The 27021-nt window shown below is 47.3% G+C and overlaps 1 protein-coding gene across 1 annotated transcript in view; it reads right to left on the bottom strand.

The window, feature by feature from the left end:
• SART3 (spliceosome associated factor 3, U4/U6 recycling protein) overlaps positions 1 to 27021 on the bottom strand; it is a 329224-nt gene that overhangs the window by 143911 nt on the left and 158292 nt on the right. The window contains exons 6-8 of the mRNA XM_063913277.1: positions 24319 to 24443; positions 23555 to 23710; positions 17383 to 17521 (exon numbers count right to left, since the gene is read on the bottom strand). Coding sequence (XP_063769347.1) covers positions 17383 to 17521; positions 23555 to 23710; positions 24319 to 24443 — 420 coding nt within the window. The remainder of the gene's footprint in view (positions 1 to 17382; positions 17522 to 23554; positions 23711 to 24318; positions 24444 to 27021) is intronic.

Raw genomic sequence — 27021 nt, 5'->3', positions numbered from 1 at the left:
CGTGATACTATACCCAGTTAACAGTATGAAATATAACTGAGCCTCTCAACAGATGGCTCAACAATAACCCTTTAGTTAAGCAATAACTATAAACAAGTATTGCAGACAATCCGCACTTGGGATGGGCGCCCAGCATCCACTACGGACTACGAGAAATAGATTTACCGGTGAGTAAAATCTTATTTTCTCTGACGTCCTAAGTGGATGCTGGGACTCCGTAAGGACCGTGGGGATTATACCAAAGCTCCCAAACGGGCGGGAGAGTGCGGATGACTCTGCAGCACCGAATGAGCAAACTCTAGGTCCTCCTCAGCCAGGGTATCAAACTTGTAGACTGTTGCAAAAATGTTTGAACCCGACCATGTAACAGCTCGGCAAAGTTGTAAAGCCGAGACCCCTGGGGCAGCCGCCCAAGAAGAGCCCACTTTCCTCGTGGAATGGGCTTTTACAGATTTAGGGTGCGGCAGTCCAGCCGCAGCATGTGCAAGTTGAATCGTGCTACAGATCCAGCGAGCAATAGTCTGCTTAGAAGCAGGAGCACCCAGCTTGTTGGGTGCATACAGGATAAATAGCGAGTCAGTTTTCCTGACTCCAGCCGTCCTGGAAACATACTTTTCAGGGCCCTGACTACGTCCAGTAACTTGGAATCCTCCAAGTCCCAAGTAGCCGCAGGCACCACAATAGGTTGGTTCACATGAAAAACTGATACCACCTTAGGAAGGAATTGGGAACGAGTCCTCAATTCCGCCTTATCCATATAAAATACAAATAAGGGCTTTTGTATGACAAAGCCGCCAATTCTGATACACGCCAGGCTGACGCCAAGGCCCACAACATGACCATTTTCCACGTGAGGTATTGTAGCTCCACGGATTTCAGTGGCTCAACCCAATGCGACTTCAGGAAATCCAACACCACGTTGAGATCCCACGGTGCCACTTGAGGCACAAACGGGGGCTGACTATGCAGCACTCCCTTAACAAAAGTCTGAACTTCAGGCAGTGAAGCCAGTTCTATTTTGGAAGAAAATCGATAGAGCCGAAATCTGGACCTTCATGGAACCCAATTTTAGGCCCATAGTCACCTCTGACTGTAGGAAGTGCAGAAATCGACCTAGCTGAAATTTCTCCTTTGGGGCCTTCCTGGCCTCACAGCACGCAACATATTTCCGCCATATGCAGTGATAATGGTTTGCGTTCACTTTCGTCCTAGCTTTAAATAGCGTAGGGATAACTTCCTCCGGAATGCCCATTTCCTTCAGGATCCGGCGTTCAACCGCCATGCCGTCAAACGCAGCCGCGGTACGTCTTGGAACAGACAGGCCCTCTGCTGCAGCAGGTCCTGTCTGAGCGGCAGAGGCCATGGGTCCTCTGAGATTATTTCTTGGAGGTCTGGGTACCAAGCTCTTCTTGGCCAACCCGGAACAATGAGTATAGTTCTTACTCCTCTCCTTCTTATTATTCTCATTACCCTGGGTAAGAGAGGCAGAGAAGGGAACACATACACCGACTGGTACACCCACGGTGTTACCAGAGCGTCCACAGCTATCGCCTGAGGGTCCCTTGACCTGGCGCAATATCTTTGTAACTGTTTGTTGAGGCGGGACGCCATCATGTCCACCTGTGGCCTTTCCCAACGGTGTACAATCATTTGGAAGACTTCTGGATGAAGTCCCCACTCTCCCGGGTGGAGGTCGTGTCTTCTGAGAAAGTCTGCTTCTCAGTTGTCCACTCCGGGAACGAACACTGCTGACAGTGCTAACACATGATTTTCCGCCCATCGGAGAATCCTTGTGGCTTCTGCCATCGCCATCCTGCTTCTTGTGCCGCCCTGTCGGTTTACATGAGCGACCGCCGTGATGTTGTCTGACTGGATCAGCACCGGCCGGTGTTGAAGCAGGGGCCTAGCCTGACTTAGGGCATTGTAAATGGCCCTTAGTTCCAGAATATTTATGTGTAGGGAAGTCTCCTGACTTTTCCATAGCCTTGGAAGTTTCTTCCCTGTGTGACTGCCCCCCAGCCTCGAAGGCTGGCATCCGTGGTCACCAGGACCCAGTCCTGTATGCCGAATCTGCGGCCCCCTAGAAGATGAGCACTCTGCAGCCACCACAACAGCGACACCCTGGCCCTTGGAGACAGGGTTATCCGCCGATGCATCTGAAGATGCGACCCGGACCACTTGTCCCACAGATCCCACTGGAAGATCCTTGCATGGGACCTGGCGAATGGAATTTCTTCGTAAGAAGCTACCATCTTTCCCAGGGCTCGCGTGCATTGATGCACCGACACCTGTATTTGTATTAGGAGGTCTCTGTCTAGAGACGACAACTCCTTGGACTTCTCCTCCGAGAGAAACCCATTTTTATCCTGTTCTGTGTCCAGAACCATACCCAGGAACAGTAGACGCGTCGTAGGAACCGGCTGCGACTTAGGAATAATCAGAATCCAGCCGTGCTGGTGTAGCACTTCCCGAGATAGTGCTACTCCGACGAACAACTGCTCCCTGGACCTCGCCTTTATAAGGAGATCGTCCAAGTACGGGATAATTATTTCGGCCATTACCTTGTAAATACCTCGGTGCCGGGGACAGACCAACGGCAACGTCTGGAATTGGTAATGACAATCCTGTACCACAATTTTGAGGTACTCCTGGTCAAGAGGGTAAATAGGGACATGCAGGTAAGCATCCTTGATGTCCAGTGATACCATGAAATTCTCCAGGCTTGCATAATCGCCCTGAGCGATTCCATTTTGAACTTGAACCTTCGTATATAAGTGTTCAAGGATTTCAATTTTAGAATGGGTCTCACCGAACCGTCTGGTTTCGGTACCACAACATTTTGGAATAGTAACCCCGGCCCTGTTGAAGGAGGGGTACCTTGATTTCACCTGCTGGAAGTACAGCTTGTGAATTGCCGCCAGTACTACCTTTCTCCGAGGGCAGCAGGCAAGGCTGATGTGAGGTAACGGCGAGGGGGAGTCGCCTCGAACTCCAGCCTGTATTCTGTGATACTACTTGCAGAACCTAGGGATCCACCTGTGGGCAAGCCCACTGGTCCCTGAAGTTCCCGAGACGCGCCCCCACCGCACCTGTCTCCACCTGTGGAGCCCCAGCGTCATGCGGTGGACTCAGAGGAAGCGGGGGAAGATTTTTGATCCTGGGAACTGGCTGTCTGGTGCAGCATTTTCCTTCTTCCCTTGCCTCTGTGCAGAAAGGAAGCGCCTTTGACCCGCTTGCTTTTCTGAAGCCGAAAGGACTGTACCTGAAAATACGGTGCTTTCTTAGGCTGTGAGGAAACCTGAGGTAAAAAAAATTCTTCCCAGCTGTTGCTGTGGATACGAGGTCCCAGAGACCATCCCCAAACAATTCCTCACCCTTATAAGGCAGAATCTCCATGTGCCTTTTAAAGGCAGCATCACCTGTCCACTGCCGGGTTTCTAATACCCTCCTGGCAGAATGGACATTGCATTAATTCTGGATGCCAGCCGGCAAATATCCCTCTGTGCATCCTTCATATATAAGACGACGTCTTTAATATGCTCTAGGTTAGCAAAATATTATCCCTGTCTAGGGTATTAATATTATTTGACAGGGTATCAGACCACGCTGCAGCAGCACTATTTATGCTGAGGCAATTGCAGGTCTCAGTATAGAACCGGAGTGTGTATATACAGACTTCAGGATAGCCTCCTGCTTTTTATCAGCAGGCTCCTTCAAGGTGGCCGTATCCTAAGACGGCAGTGCCACCTTTTTTGACAACCGTGTAAGCGCCTTATCCACCCTAGGGGATATCTCCCAGCGTAACTTATCCTCTGGCGGGAAAGGGTACGCCATCAGTAACTTTTTAGAAATTACCAGTTTCTTATTGGGGGAACCCACGCTTCTTTACACACTTCATTCACTCATCTGATGGGGGAACAAAACACTGGCTGCTTTTTCTCCCCAAAAATAAAACCCTTTTTATGTGGTACTTGGGTTCATATCAGAAATGTGTAACACATTTTTCATTGCCGAGATCATGTAACGGATGTTCCTAGTGGATTGTGTATATATCTCAACCTCGTCGACACTGGAGTCAGACTCCGTGTCGACATCTGTGTCTGCCATCTGAGGTAACGGGCGTTTTTTTGAGCCCCTGATGGCCTTTGAGACGCCTGGGCAGGCGCGGGCTGAGAAGCCGGCTGTCCCACAGCTGTTACGTCATCCAGCCTTTTATGTAAGGAGTTGACATTGTCGGTTAATACCTTCCACCTATCCAACCACTCTGGTGTCGGCCCCACAGGGCGACATCCCATTTATCGGCCTCTGCTCCGCCTCCACGTAACCTTCCTCATCCAACATGTCGACACAGCCGTACCGACACACCGCACACACACAGGGAATGCTCTGACTGAGGACAGGACCCCACAAAGCCCTTTGGGGAGACAGAGAGAGAGTATGCCAGCACACACCAGAGCGCTATATAATGCAGGGATTAACACTATAACTGAGTGATTTTTCCCCCAATAGCTGCTTGTATACATATATTGCGCCTAAATTTAGTGCCCCCCCTCTTTTTAACCCTTTGAGCCTGAAAACTACAGGGGAGAGCCTGGGGAGCTGTCTTCCAGCTGCACTGTGAAGAGAAAATGGCACCAGTGTGCTGAGGGAGATGGCTCAGCCCCTTTTTCGGCGGACTTTTCTCCCGCTTTTTTATGGATTCTGGCAGGGGTAATTTATCACATATATAGCCCTGGGACTATATATTGTGATGATTTGCCAGCCAAGGTGTCTTATATTGCCCTCAGGGCGCCCCCCCCCCCCCCCAGCGCCCTGCACCCATCAGTGACCGGAGTGTGAGGTGTGCATGAGGAGCAATGGCGCACAGCTGCAGTGCTGTGCGCTACCTTGTTGAAGACAGAAGTCTTCTGCCGCCGATTTTCCGGAACACTTCTTGCTTCTGGCTCTGTAAGGGGGCCGGCGGCGCGGCTCCGGGAACGAACACCAAGGTCGGGTCCTGCGGTCGATCCCTCTGGAGCTAATGGTGTCCAGTAGCCTAAGAAGCCCAAACTACCACCTGTTAGGTAGGTTCGCTTCTTCTCCCCTTAGTCCCTCGCTGCAGTGAGTCTGTTGCCAGCAGATCTCACTGTAAAATAAAAAACCTAAATATACTTTCTTTCTAGGAGCTCAGGAGAGCCCCTAGTGTGCATCCAGCTCAGCCGGGCACAAGATTCTACCTGAGGTCTGGAGGAGGGTCATAGTGGGAGGAGCCAGTGCACACCAGGTAGTCCTAAAGCTTTCTTTAGTTGTGCCCAGTCTCCTGCGGAGCCGCTATTCCCCATGGTCCTTACGGAGTCCCAGCATCCACTTAGGACGTCAGAGAAAAGAGGGGTAAAACGTAACGTCAGTCATCAACTTCAGTCAAAATTTTATACAAAATAATCGTGCATAGGAGACCACAAATAGGTTGAACTCGATGGACAATTGTCTTTTTTCAACCTTAGATACTATGTTACTATTTCCCTTTGCGTTAGGGACATCTTTCACCTTATGTAGCAACGATGACCTGTAATCATCATTAGTTAGTGCTTTGGTAAAACCTCTTTTAGTACCCATGTTGATACCTTTACCGGCTGCTCTTACCCTCCCCCCAACTTCTCCCCCATTTCGTTTACTACCGCCATCCCCACTATTCTCACTGCACGCCCCATAGTTTCTAACTAAACCCTCCCCCCAGGCTCCTAGTTTAAAATCTCCTCCAACCTTCTAACCATCCTTCCCCCCAGCACCGCTGCCCCCTCCTCTTTCAGGTGCAATCCATCACGACAAAAAAGATGGCGCCTGACTGAGAAGTCCGCCCATTGTTCCAGGAACACGAACCCCTCTTTTCTGCACCAGTCTCTAAGCCACACATTTACCTCCCTAATCTCCCTCTGCCTCCCTGGACTAGCGCGTGGCACGGGTAATATTTCAGAGAATATTACATTAGATGTCCTTGCCTTAAGTTTCTTGCCTAATTCCCTATAGTCTTTCTTAAGGACATCCCATTTGTAGAACCTTGTGTTTATATGAACAATTTTATTTCATGTGTATTCATTGTATTTGTGCAATTAAATCCATTTTTATTCTGATGTCTTTGCACTCCCATTTCCCTTTCTCGTGTTTCTATAATAGGAGTTAGCCACCCCTTACCTGGTCAGCAGCATTTATATTTATTATATTAACCGACATACAATCAGAAGCACCTGACATCCTTTAGGTTATGGATGCTTTTCTCTTAGTTGTCCCAGTCATTTATCACCCAACAGCTGTTCAGGGACCCCACCTTTGAGTTTAACTCTCTCAGTGCCAAATGTTAATGAGTCATTCACTCCGAGGTAACTAACTTTAGGCAGATAGATGGTGGGATTCGGACAGCCCAGATGGACACAGGATTCTTTTAGAGGTGAAGCAATAAATCTTAGAACACCTCCCTAACCGCTTTCATAACCTCTTAGAGATTTACATTTCTTGAACTAGCCTAAAGAGGAGGTCTGGAAGAATATACTTTAAACTTACAGTACAATCTTTTATGACTGGTATGAGACCGTTATCTCACTTTCTTGAGCCTCAAATAGGCCCATAAACTATCCCATCTTTGGTCACATACTAGACACAGCATGTCAGCCATTTTGATACACTTCACAGAATCAGTTCACACACTGAACACACCTAGGTGAAATAGAATATAATTGTTTTACACATACAAAATACACAAAAAGAGGATTTATGTCCTTCCTTGTTAAATCCTTTTCTTCGAGTCCATAGGGGGCACAGAAGTGCTAACACTGGGTATAGGCCGGCCGGGAGCAGGCTGGCACCAAAAGGGTTACTTAAAAGTACCCAGCAGGCCTAGCCTCCCTGTCCTCAGCCTCCAGGCCCGCCAGTATTGATAGCAAACCTAAAGCGGGAGGAAGGGAGGAAGGAAGGAAGGAACAATACACACACTACACACAGAAGACCACTGTGAAGAAGGTTGGCCGCACACCACCTACACAGGAATCCTATCCTGCAGGACAGGTGCGTCAGGGAGGGTGCCCTGTGCCCCCTATGGACTTCAAGAAAAGGACTTAACAAGGTAAAACATAAATCCTATTTTCCTTCATCATCCACTAGGGAGCACAGGAGTGCTAACACTGGGACGTCCTACAATTGTCCCCACTTGGGCGGGGACGCTCCTGGACTGCGCCAAGAACCCTTCGCCCGAAGGCTGTGTCATTCGACGCAAATGCGTCAAATGCATAGAAATGAATGAAAGTCGGGGCAGAGGACCACATGGCCGCTTTACAAAGCTGCTCAGCCGAGGGGTCCCCAGGAAGCTCCCACAGCCCGTGTGGAATGAGCGTTCACCCCCGAAGAGGTAGAAAGTTTCGCTGCCAAATAGGTGTCGTGAACCATTAACTGAAGCCATCTAGCTAAGGTTTGTTTGGATGCTGGACAACCCTGTTTATGGAAGTCTAACAAGACTAACAGGGTCTGAACGACTAATATCCTTGGTTTTATCCGCATAGATTCTGAGAGAGAGAGCCTCCTCAGGAGAAGCAGTTGATAATGCCGGAACCACCATCTCCTTATTGATGTGGAAACTTGAAACCACTTTTGGTAGGAAACCTGCCCTAGTGCGGAGAACCGCCCTGTCTGAGTGAAAGATCAGGAAAGTCTAGCGGCAGGACAGAGCACTAAGATCAGAAACTCTGCAAGCTGAAGATATGGCCAAAAGGAACAAGGTCTTCCAAGTGATCCAACAGAGATCCGCCCTGTCCATGGGTTCAAAGGGGGCCGTTTGTAGCGCTTTCAGCACCAGGGAAAGAACCAAGGGGCCACAGGAGCCACAAACGACAGCTGGACATGAAGTATCCCCTGGAGAAATGTTTTCACCTCCGGAATAGCAGTCTCTTCCGGTTCCAGCCGGTTCAAGCTTGTCTAGACTCAATCCAGTGTTTAAAGTAATGAACTCCTGTCGGTCAGTTCTGGAGATGACGTCCTCTCTCTGACCTGGAGCATCTCAAGCTGATTCTACCCTGCCTTCATCTAACTGCAGCTCTTCTGTAAGTACCCATACCTTGGGTCTATCATTCACTCAGCTTACAGAAGATTCGCCCACTGAACAGTTCCCCAATCCATCGTTTTCTAAGCAAGAACAAGCCTTGCTGGATCAATGCATCAAAGATTTCAGAAATTACAGGAACTGGAGGGCTTCAGAGACAACAGGCTAGTGATTTAAGAATTGGTTTTGTTTCCTTTGACTCTACTCCAGATTCCTCGCATAGTTCCAAGTTAATTGAATCTTCGTATGCCTCGGATGTCGTTACTCCTAACGAAAAGAAAACCATGCTCACCTTAGACATGGACTCAGAGTGAATTTGTTGATGACTCAGGTTATGTTATGGGAGGTGCTGTTCTTACCAGTTATGCTTTCATGCATGAGGAGGTTCCAGAATTACCAAAAAGGTCTACAGGTCTCTGTATGAAAGGTTCTCGTTATAGAACAAGATTTAATTTAAGCCTCAGTGGAGTGCTAGCTTCGAAAGCCCAATCTTCTCGCACTTCAAATCCAGGAAAGGAACTTTCCACAGTTTATTCCTCAGTCCTTTCAGATGAAGGCAATTCCAGTTTTGTTTATGATGGATGGTCTACCTCAGTGGTTCTCAGCCTCAGTCCTCAAGTACCCCCAACAGTTCATGTTATCGAGGTCACTGAGCAGTTGAACAGGTGTATTCATTACTCACTGACATTTTTAAAAAGACCCACCGGTGGAGCAAATTATTTCACTTGCAATCCTGTCAGGAGACCTGGAAAACATGAACTGTTGGGGGTACTTGAGGACCGCGGTTGAGAACCAGAAGATCGGGAAGACTTCTAAGAAATCCAGCCTAAAGTTTTGTTTCAAGTCCCTCTGGTTTCCACTTTTCTGAATATATGTTTGCAAGTTGTTCTTCAAGTTCCTCTAAGTTTCAAGATGGGTGTTCGGAGTCCACCCTTGAAGAGGGGGGTACTGTCATGATCCTGACTGTATTTCTCATATTCTGGGGCTTACTTCAGCATATCCTGTAACTTGAATCTGTTCAGCTCAGCAGGAAGACTGTAAATCTGTGTTTGCTTACCTTGATTAGCCACCTGAGTAGGAATTCCTCTAAATAATCAGCTGTGTGCAGCATTTTGATTCTTCACTGTGTTCAGCAATCTGGAGTTTAGGCCTAAAAGTCAGCATCCTCTGTTCATTTGTAGAAGTTCAGGCTTCAGTGTTTTTTTGGCCTGCTAGGCCTCACTCCACATCAGAGCCTGACCTGGAGTACTGATGTGACAGGGTCTGATCACCTGACCATAAGCTATCCAATCCTGTGCCGGCCTGAGACTCCCTGAATCACCTGACTGTTTACTTATGCTTCCTAGTCTTTGGTGATTAGTGAAGAGAATTGTGTTACAGAAATTGCCAGTTCCTTGAGTCACACAGCTCAGTGTGAGCTTAATAGCTGAGCTCCCCAAGAGGTAACACTATTACCTTAGTTCCTGTGAAACTCTGCTCTTTTGCTACCCAGTCCAGATTACAGTTGTGTTACCAGTTATATCTATTATCAGTCTCGTCTTAAAGACACAGCCGCAGTATTCTTCAGTCTCGTCTTAAAGTCATAGCCATTGTTCTATACACAGTATCGTTTCCAGTTATATCCGGTACCAGTCCGGATTACAGTGGCGTTCCTGTTATACCGGTACCCAGCCCGGTTCCAGTCTCGCAGGTAACCAGTCTGATTCAACGTCCTCAGCTCTCCTCCCAGATCTACGTAACTCCAGAGAACCTATTTCATAGTAACCTTGAGTACACAAACACCTACTCCTGTGACAGTTTATCCAGTTCGTTCTCACCAATACATTCACCATCCTGCTATCAACACCAAGTCCCTGGTGATCTAGTGGTCAGGATACGGCTTCCTCTGCCGAGGCCCGAGTTCGACTCCCGGTCAGGTATTGCTCCTTATCACTTCATCTCACTGATTCCCACAGACCAGCCAAATATACACATAGTCCTCCAGTTACCCGCACGGACTTCACATATATGCCGGGTTCACAAAACTACAGTTATGACAGCTGCACAGCAGCGCTAACTAATTTAATAAAAAAAATATAAAAAAGTAACCCAGGCTGTATTAACAGCCACCTAAAAAAATTGTGCCCGCTCCTGCCGCACCAAAAGAAAAACTGGCGGGCCTGGAGGCAGGGTATAGGGGACAGGGAGGCGAGGCCTGCAGGGTACTTTTAAGTTACCCTTTTGGTGCCTGCCTGCTCCCGGCTAGCCTATACCCTGTGTTAGCACTCCTGTGCCTCCTAGTGGACGACGAAGGACATTTTTTTGGGGGGGTGATTGCTTCTGGGTCTGAAATTGCCCTGTTAATGTACAGTGCTGCTTCATCATCCCAAATGCAGATGCGAGTGCATATGACCGTGCATAACACACACATATATATGTTTTTCACGATTTTTGGCGTATGCCCGGTGTGAATTCAGGCAAAACATGTTCCTCAAAAGTGTGTATGTAAACTCAGAATCAGCCTCTTAATATGGTAAGTGCACAAATTCACAGGACCTCTTCTATATCCCCTTCCTCCGGGGACAACATATATGAATTAGCTTGACCTCACAGGATGGGACTGAAGAGAGGATTTTGGTACTTACCGATAAATCCATTTCTCTGAATCCTCTAGGGGACACTGGAGTCCTATACAGTAGGGGTGTGAAGCCTTGAACCGGAGGTGTGGCACAATCTTAAATTAGCATTGTCTGCACAGCCGGCTCCTCTCCCTTCACATCCCTCCTCCCTCAGTTTGAAAAATGTGACTGAGAGAATAGGACATGACACTATAGCCCATGGCGAGGAACCGAACCGTACAACATATCAAACAGCGGCCAAGAACTCTTAACCGAATAACTAACGCTGTTTGCACGAACTGATTAAAACAAGAACTTTGAACACAGCACGTTGACAGCACCGAGGCGGGCGTCCAGTGTCCCCTAGAGGATTCAGAGAAATGGATTTATCGGTAAGTACCAAAATCCTCTTTTCTCTTTCATCCACTAGGGGACACTGGAGTCCTATACAGTAGGGGACGTCCCAAAGTTTTCCCCCAGGGAGGGAGTGCTGTCGGTGGCCTGCAAAACTAAACGTCCGAACTTAGATTCTCCGGACGCAAAAGTATCAAACTTGTAAAATCTCGCGAACGTGTGGGCTGAAGACCACGTCGCCGCTCTGCAAAGTTGAGTAGTGGAAGCACCCCTGGCAGCCGCCCACAAGGCACCCACTGATCGGGTAGTATGAGCACCCGTCTGAACCGGAACCTGTTTTCCACAGGAAATATAAGTCTGCCGAATGGCAAGTCTAATCCATCTGGACAAAGTCTGCTTAGAGGCCGGCCAACCCTTCTTTGGCCCATCATAAAGAACAAACAAATGGTCCGACTTTCTGAAAGATGACGTAACCTGTACGTATACCCGTAAAGCTCGGACAACATCCAATGACACGTCCTCATCTGCGAGACCCTGGAAAGATGGGACCACTATTGGCTGGTTTACATGAAACCCCGACACCACCTTCGGAAGGAAGTCTGCTCTTGTACGGAGTTCCGCCCTATCCTCATGAAAAACTAAGAAAGGACTCTTACAGGATAAGGCTCCCAACTCAGAAACCCGCCTAGCCGAAGCCAAGGCAAGTAATAACGTGACCTTCCAAGAAAGATACTTCAGGTCTGTACTTGTCAACGGCTCAAAAGTCGGTGACTTCAAATATTCTAACACCAAACCTAAGTCCCATGGTGCCGTGGGAGGACGAAAAGGGGGTTGAATCCTCAGAACCCCCTGTAAAAAGGTTTGAATCTCTGGCAAGGATGCTAGCCGCTGTTGAAAAAGGATGGAGAGAGACTAAATCTGAACCTTCAAAGAGCCCAATCTGAGTCCTCCCTCTAGACCGGCCTGAAGGAAAAGTAGAAGTGGCGACAAATGGAAGTTAGATGAATTCCATCCCCGTTCCTGACACCAAGCCATGTACAGTCTCCAAATCCTGTAGTAGTGCCTGGCTGTGACCGGCTTCCTAGCGGCAATCATTGTAGGAATGGCCGTTCGTGGGATCCCTCTGTTTCTTAAGATCCGTGTTTCAATAGCCACGCCGTCAAACGCAGCCTGTTCAGGTTGGGGTGTAGGAAAGGTCCCTGAGATAGCAGGTCTTCTCTCTGAGGTAACCTCCAAGGATCTTCCGCAAGTAACCCTCGCAGGTCGGTGTACCAACTCCTGCGGGGCCAATCTGGTGCGATTAGAATGACCCACACTCGTTCCCGCTTTACTCTTTTCAGAACCCTGGGTATAAGTGGGAATGGTGGAAATATGTAAACCCTCCTGTAACACCACGGAAGTGTTAATGCGTCCACTCCTTCTGCTGCTGGATCTCGAGTTCTTGACACATATCTGGGCAGTTGATGGTTTTGTAGAGACGCCATTAGGTCCACCTGAGGCAGACCCCATCTTCTCACAATCATGTTGAAAATCCGTGGATGAAGGCACCACTCCCCCGGATGCATGTCCTGGCGACTGAGGTAATCTGCTTCCCAGTTCTCCACACCTGGAATGAACACTGCGGAGAGAATGATGTCTCTTCTTTCTGCCCACAACAAGATCTTTGTGGCCTCCTTTAACGCCATCCTGCTCTTTGTTCCTCCTTGACGGTTTATGTAAGCCGTCGTCGTGACATTGTCTGACTGAATCCTGATGTGTTGATTCATGACTAGGTCTTCTGCTAAGAGAAGGGCATTGTAGACTGCTCTTAGTTCGAGGATATTTATGGGTAATTTGCTTTCCTGTAGCGTCCACCGTCCTTGAAACTGATGGTCCTCTAGGACGGCTCCCCAACCTCTGAGACTGGCGTCCGTCGTCAAGATCTTCCAATCCCAAATGCCACATTTCTTGCCGGCTGTAAGGTTCTTGTGTAACGACCACCATATCAATGAGACCCGTACTTGTGGTTGAAGTCGGATTCTCCGATGGAGAAGCCAGTGCGAGCCTGCTCCCTGAGCAATGAGGTTCATTTGGAATGGTCGGGAATGAAGTCTGCCGTACTGGAGAGCTTCGAACGACGCCACCATCTTCCCGAGAAGCTGCACACAGAGGTGCAGAGAAACGGTCTGCGTCCTCAGTACCTGAGCCACTAATCTCTGTAGGTCCTGTACCTTGTTCTCTGGTAGGAACACACGTAATAGGACCGTGTCCAAGATGAGACCGAGGAATTTAATCCGTTGAGTCGGTATGAGGTTGGACTTTTGGAAATTGACAATCCATCCATGTTGAATTAGAAATTGATGTGATGTCTGAACATCCTTGAGCAGTCGATTCTGAGATGGAGCTTTGATCAGTAAATCGTCCAGATAAGGTATAATCGTGACCCCCAACAGTCTCAGTCCTGCCACCATGATCGCCATGATCTTTGTGAAAATTCTTGGGGCTGACGCTAGACCGAACGGCAAGGCCCGGAATTGGTAGTGCTCCGCCACCAGTGCGAACCGTAAGTAAGCCTGGTGAGGAGTCCAGATTGGGATATGCAGATATGCATCCTTTATGTCCATGGATACCATGAACTCGCTTGGTTCTAAGCCTGCAATGACTGATTGGATTGATTCCATCTTGAATCTGTAGACTCTTAAAAACTGGTTGAAAACTTTTAAATGGAGTATTGGTCTGACCGTCCCGTCTGGTTTTGGCACGACAAAAAGATTGAAATAGAACCCCGTTCCTCTCTGAGAAGCGGGAACCGGAATAATGACCTCTGCTTGTAGTAATTTTTGAATTGCTGCCCGTAGTGCCCTTGCTTTTTGAGGCAATCCTGTTGTAAAAAAACTGACTGTGAGGCCTCTGTTGAAATTCCAGTTTGTATCCCTGAGAGATTAAGTTGTTCACCCAAAGTTCTGGTGAGGTTTTGGCCCAGATGTTCTGAAAACCTTCCAGTCGGCCGCCCACCAAGGGGGACCCCAGGTGAGCTGGGAGGCCGTCATGCCACGGTCTTGTCAGCAGGTTTATCCTGCTTTCTGGTTGCTGCTTGCGAGCGGCCTCTACCTCTGCCCCCGCGTGCTTGTGTACCGAAACCCCTACCTCGGGCTCGAAAGGACTGTAATCTAAAAGAAGTAAACGATGGTCCCGAATAACCTCTCCTAGTTTGTGGAGCGGTTCTCGTATAAGGAGTAGGCAGAAAAGTGGACTTCCCCGCTGTAGCCTGCGAAATCCACTTGTCCAACTCTGGTCCGAACAGCATCTCACCCCCAAAGGGAATGGATTCTACCGCCTTCTTGGTGTCAGAGTCACCTTGCCATTCTCTAAGCCATAAAATCCTTCTAGCCGATATGGCCGATGCAGATATGCGTGATGCTATTCTGCTAATATCCTTAGAAGCTTGACACAAGTATGAAGCAGATTCTCGAATGTGTTCCGCCAGCTGTGTAATCTCTTCTAAGCTATTTTCCTCCTCAATAGCTTGTACAATACGGCCGGACCATGCACCCATGGCCTTGTTGACCCAAGCACAGACGATCGCAGGTCTCTGCGCTGCACCTGCTGCTACAAAAATTGATTTTAACGCCGTGTCAACTTTACGGTTGGACGCATCCTTTAAAGTAGTTACGTTAGGAATTGGCAAGATTGTCTTCTTTGACAATCTTCCTAGTGAAGCATCCACTACCGGCGGAGACTCCCACTTGTCCATTACACCCTAAGGTAGGGGGTAAGTTACCTAAAAACGTTTCGGAAATTGAAAACGTTTGTCAGGTTGTTTCCAAGCCTCCTCCATCTCAGATTGGAGGGATTTAGGAATGGGGAACGCTGCTGAACGCGGCTTCTTCCATATCCAGAAGAAAACCCTCTTCCTCCTCAGATTCTGGTATAATAGGAAGAGTTCTTTTAACAGCCTTGCGCACACTCGTCTCAGCGTGTGCAGGCGGCGTTAACTTGATGAGAAATTCCTCCATTGTCTTTGAGAATCCCGCAGCCCATTCCGATTGCTGCTTGCGGGATTCTGCCATTTCCTTGGAGATTCTATTAGCAAGGTTGTCTTTCCATGCCTTAGCCAGAGCACTGCTCCCAGGTGGAGCGTCCTTGTCTAAGCAGGAGTCGCACACCCCGGAGCTGCCAACCCGCGTGCTCTTCTTGTTACATTTCGTACAAACATAGCAGGTCTTTGAGGTCTTGGTAGCCTTAGACATGTTGTTTTTCTTTTTTAAAACCCCTTACCAGGGTATTACGCAGCGCTTTCACCCTTTAAACTAGGAAGAGAAAGACTGGGAGATGACGGAAGCGAAGGTATTGGATCCGGCTGGAATTACCTGTCCCCTTTTTCTCTATAAAAGGAACAGGCCAAAAAAAATAACAAATCAAACACCAACCGACTCGCAACCCTCCCACCCCAACTGTAAATCAGCTACGATGTTAGAGTTGACTTGCTTCTGTGTATTTTCTCCGGGATCTTTGAAACGGACGTCCCTTGAAAATATAATTTGTAAAGTTTAAATACTTTTCAGGAGATCCTCGTATATTGTCTATATACATTACACCAGCAGAGGGAGCTGTTGCCTAACTCTCTCGCTACTATCTTAATGCATGCATTATCCAGGCCGTGCAGCAGGGGGAGTTAATTCCTTTATTAATAAACTTTCCCCTATGTACACTACTGGTGGGGGAGGGGAAGGACCCATCCCTCACCTCAGCCTGGCGCCAAAACGAAGAAACATGGCCCCCACTAATGTAAGTTCATATAAAAAAAATGTGGCCTGCCGCACTGTTATTTAACATCTAAGTGCTTTAAGTGCATTAACTGGTTTCCCCCTCTGGCCCCTATACAGCGCGCTTCGGACCCGGCGGCTGGCGCGCGCGACGGGTCCGTCTCCCGTAGCGGCGCCTGTGCTCCGCCCGTGGGTATCTGTAGTGTGCAGCGCGCCCTGGAGCCGCCGGCTGGCGAGCGCGACGGGTCCGTCTCCCGTAGCGGCGCCTGTGCTCCGCTCCGGCCGTGGGTCTTGTACTTGCCGCTTTGCCGTCCCCCCCTGCTTACAGGGAAGACAGGCTGAGTCCCGCGCCGCACTAAGGCTCCCACGCGCCGGCCACCGTCGCTCTGCCCTTCCCTGATTAGTCTTTATAAAGGGGAGTTATTCAAAACAGTATTTACAGCAAAGCTATAAAAGAGAGAGAGAGGAGAAAAAAACAAAAAAACTTTTACTACTGGAAAACCCTAGCCTAAGCTTATACGACCAGTACTCACTATTTTGGAGGATCTCCTGTGGAGAGATGCAGGTCCCTTCAATAGGGATCTTTGTCTCTCTGAAATCAGGTAGCTTTGTCCCCCCTTTATTAGGGTTACGCAGCCCCTTTTAGATTCTTAGTCAGGAGCTCAAGTGCTCCACGTATTGTGCCTCCAGCACAATTTTTCAAACTGAGGGAGGAGGGATGTGAAGGGGGAGGAGCCGGCTGTGCAGACAATGCTAATTTAAGATTGTGCCACACCTCCGGTTCAAGGCTTCACACCCCTACTGTATAGGACTCCAGTGTCCCCTAGTGGATGAAAGAGAAAGTAATGAAACTAGTAAAAAGAATTCCATTTATGTATATGACGGAAAACAATAAACCAGGGCACATAAAGGGTGAGCACAGTGTCCCACAATATAACCAGAGAAATGGATTTAACGAACGTACAAAAATCCTATTTTCTTCTTTCTTCCTATTGGGAGATGCTGCTAACATCCAAAGCAGACCCTAGAAGTAGTGGGGAATCATGCTCTGAAATTTCCGTATTAAAAACTTTGATAAATGTGCTCAACTGAGGCTTCATGTTGCACCACACAGAATTTGCTAATCTTGGAGCAGTGGTAGATACAGACGAGGAGTAATTGGGGCAATCACATCCATAACACTCATAACTTGTCCTTCGTGTGGCTGAGACCTCCCATTCCTCCAGCAGATCTGGCTGTGTGAATGGCCTTGGGGAGTAGAGGGAAGGTGCGGACACCCGAAGAAGGTGGTGTGTGTGGTACCGGGAGTGATCAGGGATTATCAACTGTTTGATACGCCATTGCTTGGGAGGGAGACCTAATATTCTCCAGTACTGTTTTTTTGTACTGATAAAAGTCTGCTGATTTGTGGACGCTCGTCAAAAAGTACGGTCAGTCACTCTCTAGTTACAGAATGGGACAAAATGAAGGGCTAATTATAGAAAGGAGTACTTGAAATAATAACCAAAATCCCTCCAAATAAAAAACATCACTCAAAATTAGGTTTAAGAGACAACCAAAATCAGCCTTCAAGACAAAGCAGGTTTCAGAAATGGATTTATTTAAAAAGTCCTTTGCTTACCAGTGACAGTGCTGTGATCTACACAGTGACGCTCCATTGCGAGTATATATCTTTTCCACAGACCCACAGTCCATGGGCAATTTCTGGCAGCTCGGTCATGAGCGGAAAGCACCAGATCCTTTACTTTCAGCTGTCTGTCCTAAAAGCAATTAAAAAAACAAACAAACAAACAAACAAACTAACCGTGAATACATTATAAATTACCATTACATTATTTCTTTCTTTAGAATACAAAGATAAAAAATACTAAAAAAGGAACAAAACCTTTGTTCAAAAACAACATATTGGATTAAAAACGTTTAAAAAAAGACAAACATCTCTGAAAAAAAAATAAGAATTTACTCACCGGTAATTCTATTTCTCGTAGTCCGTAGTGGATGCTTGGAACTCCGTAAGGACCATGGGGAATAGCGGGCTCCGAAGGAGGCTGGGCACTCTAGAAAGATCTTAGACTACCTGGTGTGCACTGGCTCCTCCCACTATGACCCTCCTCCAAGCCTCAGTTAGGACACTGTGCCCAGACGAGCGTACACAATAAGGAAGGATTTTGAATCCCGGGTAAGACTCATACCAGCCACACCATTCACACCGTATAACTCGTGATATGAAACCCAGTTAACAGTATGAAACAACTGAGCCTCTCAGACGGCTCAACAATAACCCGATTTAGTTAACAATAACTATGTACAAGTATTGCAGATACACCGCACTTGGGACGGGCGCCCAGCATCCACTACGGACTACGAGAAATAGAATTACCGGTGAGTAAATTCTTATTTTCTCTGACGTCCTAGTGGATGCTGGGAACTCCGTAAGGACCATGGGGATTATACCAAAGCTCCCAAACGGGCGGGAGAGTGCGGATGACTCTGCAACACCGAATGAGAGAACTCCAGGTCCTCCTCAGCCAGGGTATCAAATTTATAGAATTTTGCAAACGTGTTTGCCCCTGACCAAGTAGCAGCTCGGCAAAGTTGTAAAGCCGAGACCCCTCGGGCAGCCGCCCAAGATGAGCCCACCTTCCTTGTGGAATGGGCATTGACAGATTTTGGCTGTGGCAGGCCTGCCACAGAATGTGCAAGCTGAATTGTACTACAAATCCAACGAGCAATAGTCTGCTTAGAAGCAGGAGCACCCAGCTTGTTGGGTGCATATAGGATAAACAGCGAGTCAGATTTTCTGACTCCAGCCGTCCTGGAAACATATATTTTCAGGGCCCTGACCACGTCTAACAACTTGGAGTCCTCCAAGTCCCTAGTAGCCGCAGGCACCACAATAGGCTGGTTCAGGTGAAACGCTGACACCACCTTAGGGAGAAACTGGGAACAAGTCCTCAATTCTGCCCTATCCATATGGAAAATCAGATAAGGGCTTTTACAGGACAAAGCCGCCAATTCTGATACTCGCCTGGCCGAAGCCAAGGCCAACAACACGACCACCTTCCACGTGAGATATTTCAGATCCACGGTTTTAGTGGTTCAAACCAATGTGATTTTAAGAAACTCAACACCACGTTGAGATCCCAAGGTGCCACAGGGGGCACAAACGGGGGCTGAATATGCAGCACTCCCTTTACAAATGTCTGAACTTCAGGTACTGAAGCTAGTTCTTTTTGAAAGAAAATCGACAGAGCCGAGATCTGTACCTTAATGGAGCCCAGTTTTAGGCCCATATTCACTCCTGCTTGCAGGAAATGCAGAAATCGACCTAGTTGAAATTCCTCTGTTGGGGCCTTTTCGGCCTCACACCATGCAACATACTTCCGCCATATGCGGTGATAATGATTTGCTGTAACCTCTTTCCTAGCTATAATGAGCGTAGGAATGACTTCCTCCGGAATGCCCTTTTCCTTCAGGATCCGGCGTTCAACCGCCATGCCGTCAAACGCAGCCGCGGTAAGTTTTGGAACAGACAGGGCCCCTGCTGCCGCAGGTCCTGTCTGAGCGGCAGAGGCCATGGGTCCTCTGATATAATTTCTTGAAGTTCTGGGTACCAAGCTCTTCTTGGCCAATCCGGAACCACGAGTATCGTTCTTACTCCTCGCCTTCTTATTATTATTCTCAATACCTTTGGTAAGAGGGGCAGAGGAGGGAACACATAAACCGACTGGTACACCCACGGTGTTACCAGAGCGTCCACAACTATCGCCTGAGGGTCCCTTGACCTGGCGCAATATCTTTTATAGCTTTTTGTTGATGCGGGACGCCATCATGTCCACCTGTGGCCTTTCCCAAAGGTGTACAATCCTTTGGAAGACTTCTGGATGAAGTCCCCACTCTCCCGGGTGGAGGTCGTGTCTGCTGAGAAGATCTGCTTCCCAGTTGTCCACTCCGGGAATGAACACTGCTGACAGTGCTAACACATGATTTTCCGCCCATCGGAGAATCCTTGTGGCTTCTGCCATCGCCATCCTGCTTCTTGTGTCGCCCTGTTGGTTTACATGGGCGACTGCCGTGATGTTGTCTGATTGGATCAGTACCGGCTGGTTTTGAAGCAGAGGCCTTGCCTGACCCAGGGCATTGTAACTGGCCCTCAGTTCCAGAATATTTTGTGTAGAGAAGTCACCTGACTTGACCAAAGTCCTTGGAAGTTTCTTCCCTGTGTGACTGCCCCCAGCCTCAAAGGCTGGCCTCCATGGTCACTAGGACCTAGTCCAGTATGTCGAACCTGCGGCCCTCCTTAAGATGGGCACTCTGCAGCCACCATTTTAGAGATACCCTGGTCCTTGGAGACAGGGTTATCAGCCGATGCATTTGAAGATGCGATCCGGACCACATGTCCAACAGGTCCCACTGAAAAGTTCTTGCATGGAACCTGCCGAATGGGATTGCTTCGTAGGAAGCTACCATTTTTCCCAGGATTCGCGTGCAATGATGCACCGATACCTGTTTTGGCTTCAGGAGGTCTCTGACTAGAGATGACAGCTCCTTGGCTTTCTCCTCCCGGAGAAACACTTATTTCTGGTCTGTGTCCAGAACCATCCCCAGGAACAGTAGACGTGTCATAGAAACCAGCTGTGACTTTGGACTGTTTAGAATCCAACCCTGCTGTTGTAGCACTTTCCAAAATAGTGCTACCCCGACTAGCAACTGCTCCTTGGACCTCGCCCTTATAAGGAGATTGTCCAAGTACGGGATAATTAAAACTCCCTTTTTTTGAAGGAGTATCATCATTTCGGCCATTACCCCGGTAAACACCCTCGGTGCCTTGTACAGTCCTGTCTGGACTTGGTAATGGTAATCCTGTACCACAAATCTGAGGTACTCCTGGCGAGGATGGTAAATGGGGACATGCAGGTAAGCATCCTTGATGTCCCGGGATACCATGTAATCCCCCTCGTCCAGGCTTGCAATAACCGCCCCGAACGATTTCATCTTGAACTTGAATTTTTTTATGTATGTGTTCAAGGATTTTAATATAAATGGGTCACACCGAACCATGCGGTTTCGGTACCCCAACCCGTGTAGAATAGTAACCCCGTCCTTGTTGAAGTAGGGGCACTTGAGTATTACCTTTGGGAATACTGCTTATTAATTGCCTCTAGTACAGCCTCCCTGCCTGAGGGAGTTGTCGGCAAGCCATAATCTAGGAAACAGCTGGGGGGAGATATCTCGAATTCCAGCTTGTACCCCTGACATACTATTTGAAAGAAACAGGGATCCACCTGTGAGCGAGCCCACTGATCGCTGAAATTTTGGAGACGGCCCCCCACCGTACCTGGCTACACCTGTGGAGCCCCCGCGTCATGCTGTGGGCTCAGAGGAAGCGAGAGAAGAATGTTGATTCTGGGAGCAGGCTGACAGGTGCAGCTTTTTCCCTCTTCCCTTGTCTCTGTACAGAAGGGAAACTCCTTTGACCCGCTTGCTTTTCTGAAGCCGAAAGGACTGTACCTGATAATACAGTGCTTTCTGAGTCCGTGAGGAAACCTGAGGTAAAATATTTCTTCCCAGCTGTGGCTGTGGATACGAGGTCCCAGAGACCATCCCCAAATAATTCCTCACCCTTATAAGGCAGAATCTTTTTAAAGTCAGCATCACCTGTCCCGTGACAGGTCTCAAATACCCTCCTGACAGAATGGACATTACATTCATTTTGGATGCCAGCCGGCAAAATATCCCTCTGTGCATCCCTCATATATAAGACGACGTCTTTAATATGTTCTCATGTTTGACAGGGTCACCGACCACGCTGCAGCAGCACGATCTGCAGGTCTCCGTCTAGTACCTGAGTGAGTAAATACAGACTTCAGGATAGCCTCCTGCTTTTTATCAACAGGTACCTTCAAAGTGGCCGTTCCTAAAACGGCAGTGCCACCTTTTTTGACAACCGTGTAAGCGCCTTATCCACCCTAGGGGATATCTCCCAGCGTAACTTATCCTCCTGGCGGGAAAGGGTACGCCATCAGTAACTCTTTAGAAATTACCAGTTTCTAAACGGGGGAACCCACGCTTTTCACACACTTCATTTATTCATCTGATGGGGGAACAAAACACTGCCTGTTTTTTCTCCCCAACCTAAAAACCCATTTTTAGAGGTGCTTGGGTTAATGTCAGAAATGTGTAACACATTTTTTATTGCCGGGATCAAGTCACGGATGTTCCTAGTGGATTGTGTATATGTCTCAACCTTGGCGACACTGGAGTCAGACTCCGTGTCGACATCTGTGTCTGCCATCTGAGAGAGCGGGCGTTTTTGAGCCCCTGATGGCCTTTGAGACGCCTGGGCAGGCGCGGGCTGAGAAGCCGGCTGTCCCACAGCTGTTACGTCATCCACCCTTTTATGTAAGGAGTTGACACTGTCGGTTAATACCTTTCACCTATCCATCCACTCTGGTATCGGCCCCACAGGGGGCTACATCACATAAATCGGCCTCTGCTCCGTCACCATATAAGCCTCCTCATTCAACATGTCGACACAGCCGTACCGACACACCGCAGACACGCAGGGAATGCTCTAAACGAGGACAGGACCCACAAAAGCCCTTTGGGGGGACAGAGTGAGAGTATGCCAGCACACACCAGAGCGCTATATATATACAGGGACTAACTGAGTTATGTCCCTAATAGCTGCTTTTCATATAATATATGTATATATACTGCCAAATTTAATGCCCCCCCCTCTCTTTTCCCTCTTACTGTACTGTAGATTGCAGGGAAGAGCCAGGGAGCTTCCTTCCAGCCGAGCTGTGAGGGAAAAATGGCGCCAGTGTGCTGAGGAGATAGGCTCCGCCCCTTTTTCGCGGCCTATTCTCCCGCTTTTTATGGAATTCTGGCAGGGGTATTTTCCTCATATATAGCCCCTGGGGCTATATATTGAGGTATTTTAGCCAGCCAAGGTGTTTTTATTGCTGCCTCAGGGCGCCCCCCCCCCAGCGCCCTGCACCCTCAGTGACCGGAGTGTGAAGTGTGTGAGAGGAGCAATGGCGCACAGCTGCAGTGCTGTGCGCTACCTTGGTGAAGACAGAGTCTTCATGCCGCCGATTTTCCGGACCATCTTCTTGCTTCTGGCTCTGTAAGTGGGACGGCGGCGCGGCTCCGGGACCGAACACCAAGGACTGGGCCTGCGGTCGATCCCTCTGGAGCTAATGGTGTCCAGTAGCCTAAGAAGCCCAATCCGGCTGCAAGCAGGCGAGTTCGCTTCTTCTCCCCTTAGTCCCTCGCTGCAGTGAGCCTGTTGCCAGCAGGTCTCACTGAAAATAAAAAACCTAAGTCTATTCTTTCTAAGAGCTCAGGAGAGCCCCTAGTGTGCATCCAACCTCGGCCGGGCACGAATTCTAACTGAGGCTTGGAGGAGGGTCATAGTGGGAGGAGCCAGTGCACACCAGGTAGTCTAAGATCTTTCTAGAGTGCCCAGCCTCCTTCGGAGCCCGCTATTCCCCATGGTCCTTACGGAGTTCCCAGCATCCACTAGGACGTCAGAGAAAAAATATATATATCTGAATTACCACAGTTGCTACAACCAGAAAAGCCAGCAATTTACTTTTTTCTTTAAATTAAAAAACAAAAAAAATGTCAAAAAATAAATAAAATACTATTGTTCCACACTATATAATTGGAAACATTTTTTTTTATTTAGAACTTACTAATATGAAATTTTTGCAACACCACCCAAATGTGTACTACAGTTATGACCATCATTATACATAAAATTATCCTTCTAACCAGATACTCACAAGATACTCTGTGTACCTTGCCCAAAGATCTGGCACCAAACAGTTTTCAGCCAAGGCACGTTCAAAAATAATCTGGATACAAGCTGGGTCTCCTCCTTTCATTTCAAAGTCAAGGTAAGCTTGGTATTCTGCCAACTTTGGTGTTTCAGCAGCCAGCTAGTGGAACATAACCATGGAAAGACAGCCATTAAGAACTGTAAGAAATAACAGAACAAAGTCTACTGCGTGCAACTCAAGCACACTTGCTAGCTGTGTAAAGAGTACAAAGCTTTTATGTTTACCCAAATATATACTTTCAATTCTGTGATTCATTTTTGTTGTAAAGTAAGAATAAAATGAAAAAAAAAAACAAAAAAAAAAAACTTAAAAATGGAAGCACTTTATTTACAATTAAAAAAAAAAAAAAAAATCAGGCATCAACCAACAGTTTATCAGTTACTTTACATTTAAACTGCTGTACCAAGAAAACCCCAGCAATGAAGTACGACCAATATGTAAAATGCTCAAACTGGACAGTGCGCCCAATTAGGGGTACAACTTACGCTGATAAACTGGCATCAGCCCTAGATCGACTCAGGGCCATATTAAGTTAAATGTTGGTCAGGTTCTATTCTTATAATATAATATATATTCTTATAATATGCACAGCAATTCTTACAATGTTCAGTAATTGAAAAAAGTCAAAGTAATTTTTACTCTAATTGTTAATTTCTGAAAATTCATGTGGAAGTATGAAATGCACACAAGCAGTGTACTGATCTCACCAGTGCCTCCTCATAAGCCTTGTACTTCTCCACTTGCTGTAGAGCCTTCTTATAATTCTGTATGACAGAATTCTGAATAGGTTCTTCTGACCACTCCTCATACTCCGCATAGGTGGAAGCCATTTCTATCGAGCATAAAGCAAGGTCAAAAAGCATGAGTGGCCCCATTTTAAAGGTGTACTGCACAAATTGTTTAAGACTAACAGGATTGTACATGATGTCCCTTTCTCATATATGGTCCTGCTCACTTGTCTACATGGCCTGTACGTAGTAACGAGTGTACAATACAGCTTGAAAGCAAGATTCCTACCAAAGAATAAAAAGACATCCGATAAAGAAGAATGTGCATTTAGTCTATATTGTGTAAATTGTATAAGATATACATAACATGGCAAAGATGCTTCTGTAAATATAAACTAGCTCCTCCCCACACCTACAAACAGAACACCCATAAAGTATACAAATCCCTGTGTTATCCATAACAAGTATGTTATAAAAGACATATAAAAAAAAAAAAGGAGCATGACCGCTCAAATCCCTATTTTCCTATAACCTGAACATGCTGAGGGGACAGTTATCTTTATTATGGGAGGCACTCTATATACCGGCTGTCGGGTGTGTGTGACACTCAGGGCATCACCCTCTCCAGCAGCCGAGATGTTAATGCATCTCGGTGCTACTGCTTCACGTCGGTAAAGGGGCAAAGCGGAAAGACTGATATTGGAACGATATGTGCCGGTATAATATATCTATCCCTTAGTTCCATTACTCTCCTAGCTGAGAAATTGGCAAGGGAAAACATAGTCTTACACGTTAATTACTTGAAATTTACAGAGTCAAAACATTCAAAACTAAACTGTAATAAAAAGTGCCATGGAGCTGTGTGAGCAAGATACAGGGTCTGAAGATAAAAAAAAACCCCGAATCTCTGAACTGCATCAAGTAAAGTCAAAAGGGTGTTTGGAAAAAAATAGTGAATGCCAAAACCTTCAAGGATCCTAGTCGTAAACCCGCATCCAACCCTGCCTGAAGGAATAACAGAAAATGGGAGAGCCTGAAAGACAATGGAGAAAACCTCGGTCTTTCACACCATAAGCCCACTAGATACGGTGATAGTGTGCCGTTGATACTGGTTTATGAGCACTTATCATAGTTGGGATGACTGCATCCGGAATCCCCATAGTACTAAGAAATAAGGTCTCAACAGCCACACCATTAAACGCAAATGAGGTAAGGTGGGGTGTAAGAACAAGCCTTGTTACATAATATCTGGAGGAAGAAACCAAGGGTCACCTGCCAAGAGAACTCGAAGGTCGGAAAACCAGGCACCATGAAGCCAATGTGGAGCCACGAGGATCATGGGACTAATTCGGATCTTATCGAAGCAGCAAATTTGTTAGCTAATGGGCAAAACTATGTGCACTGCAGGAAAGGGGGGGGGGGGGGTAGATATAACATGTGCAGAGAGAGTTAGATTTGGGTGGGGTGTGTTTAAACTGAAATCTAAATTGCAGTGTAAAAATAAAGCAGCCAGTATTTACCCTAAACAGAAACAAAATAACCCACCCAAATCTAACTCTGCACATGTTATATCTGCCCCCCACCCCACCACCTGCAGTGCACATGCTTTTGCCCATTAGCTAACAAATTTGCTGCTGCGATCAGATCTGAATTAGGCCCCATCTTTCCTCTTGATCATTTTGAGTACTCGCAGAAATAGAGGAAGCGGAGGGTAGAGGTAAACTAAATGAAAGGACCAGAGCAGAGTGAGAGTGCACGCTACTAGAGCCACCAGGTGCCTCATCTTGGATCACTAAAGTAGGACCTTGTGATATTTATTCATCAGATCAACATCTGGAAAAATCCATCTATCCACTAGATCCTGGAAAACTTCCAAATGAAAAGCAGCCTCTGAGGTTAAGATTCTGACTACTGAGATACTATCTATTGTCTCCTAATACTCTTAACTGCCTTCCCCGGAAAAGGAGATAGCTAATATTGCCAGAACATGGCATTCTGCCCGCCAAAGGATGCAAACTTTCTCCTTCATGGCTAGTGGAAGGTTCGCACCCCCTTGACCATTTATATATGCCACAGGTTAAACTGGACCTTTACCGGATACCCTTGAAGCAGGTGAAGGCACAGCCATTCAATATGTTGAAGATTGCCCTGAGTTCCAGGACACTGATGGGCAGTAAGTGCTCCAGCTGCGCTCAACATCCCTGAAATTGATGTTGGACCACTGCACCCCAGCCAAAGACTGTCGTCAGTGGTAATTAATGTCCAATCCCATATTGAGAATGAGCGACCAACACGGAGATGGTCAGAGTTCAACCACCAAAAGAGGGACAGCCTGGGTCTTAAGGGGGCAGGTAAATGACCTAGGACAGGTAGAGGTGACAGCTGCCCCACTTAGAAAGTAAATCTAGCTGGAAATCCTGAGAATGGAACCTGCCAAAGAGAGTTGAGAAAAGCATCCCCTAGAGAACAATCCTAAACACTTATTTTAGGGACAGGTGGGTAGTGCCGTCGTATAGGCTAATCTGTTGGGCCGTATAAAAGAGAAAAAAATAGCTGACTTCATTAGGATGAGCACCAGGTTGTTAACTTATTAAGTGGTGCTTTTCTTAGCAGTCACATCACTGGTGGTTAATATTAAAAACAATACACACAGTATTGTATTTAATATTACTGCCTCTTTAA

Source organism: Pseudophryne corroboree, chromosome 1, assembly GCF_028390025.1.
Source record: "Pseudophryne corroboree isolate aPseCor3 chromosome 1, aPseCor3.hap2, whole genome shotgun sequence".
Taxonomy (NCBI): domain Eukaryota; kingdom Metazoa; phylum Chordata; class Amphibia; order Anura; family Myobatrachidae; genus Pseudophryne; species Pseudophryne corroboree.
This window is presented reverse-complemented; position numbering and strand designations above follow the sequence as displayed.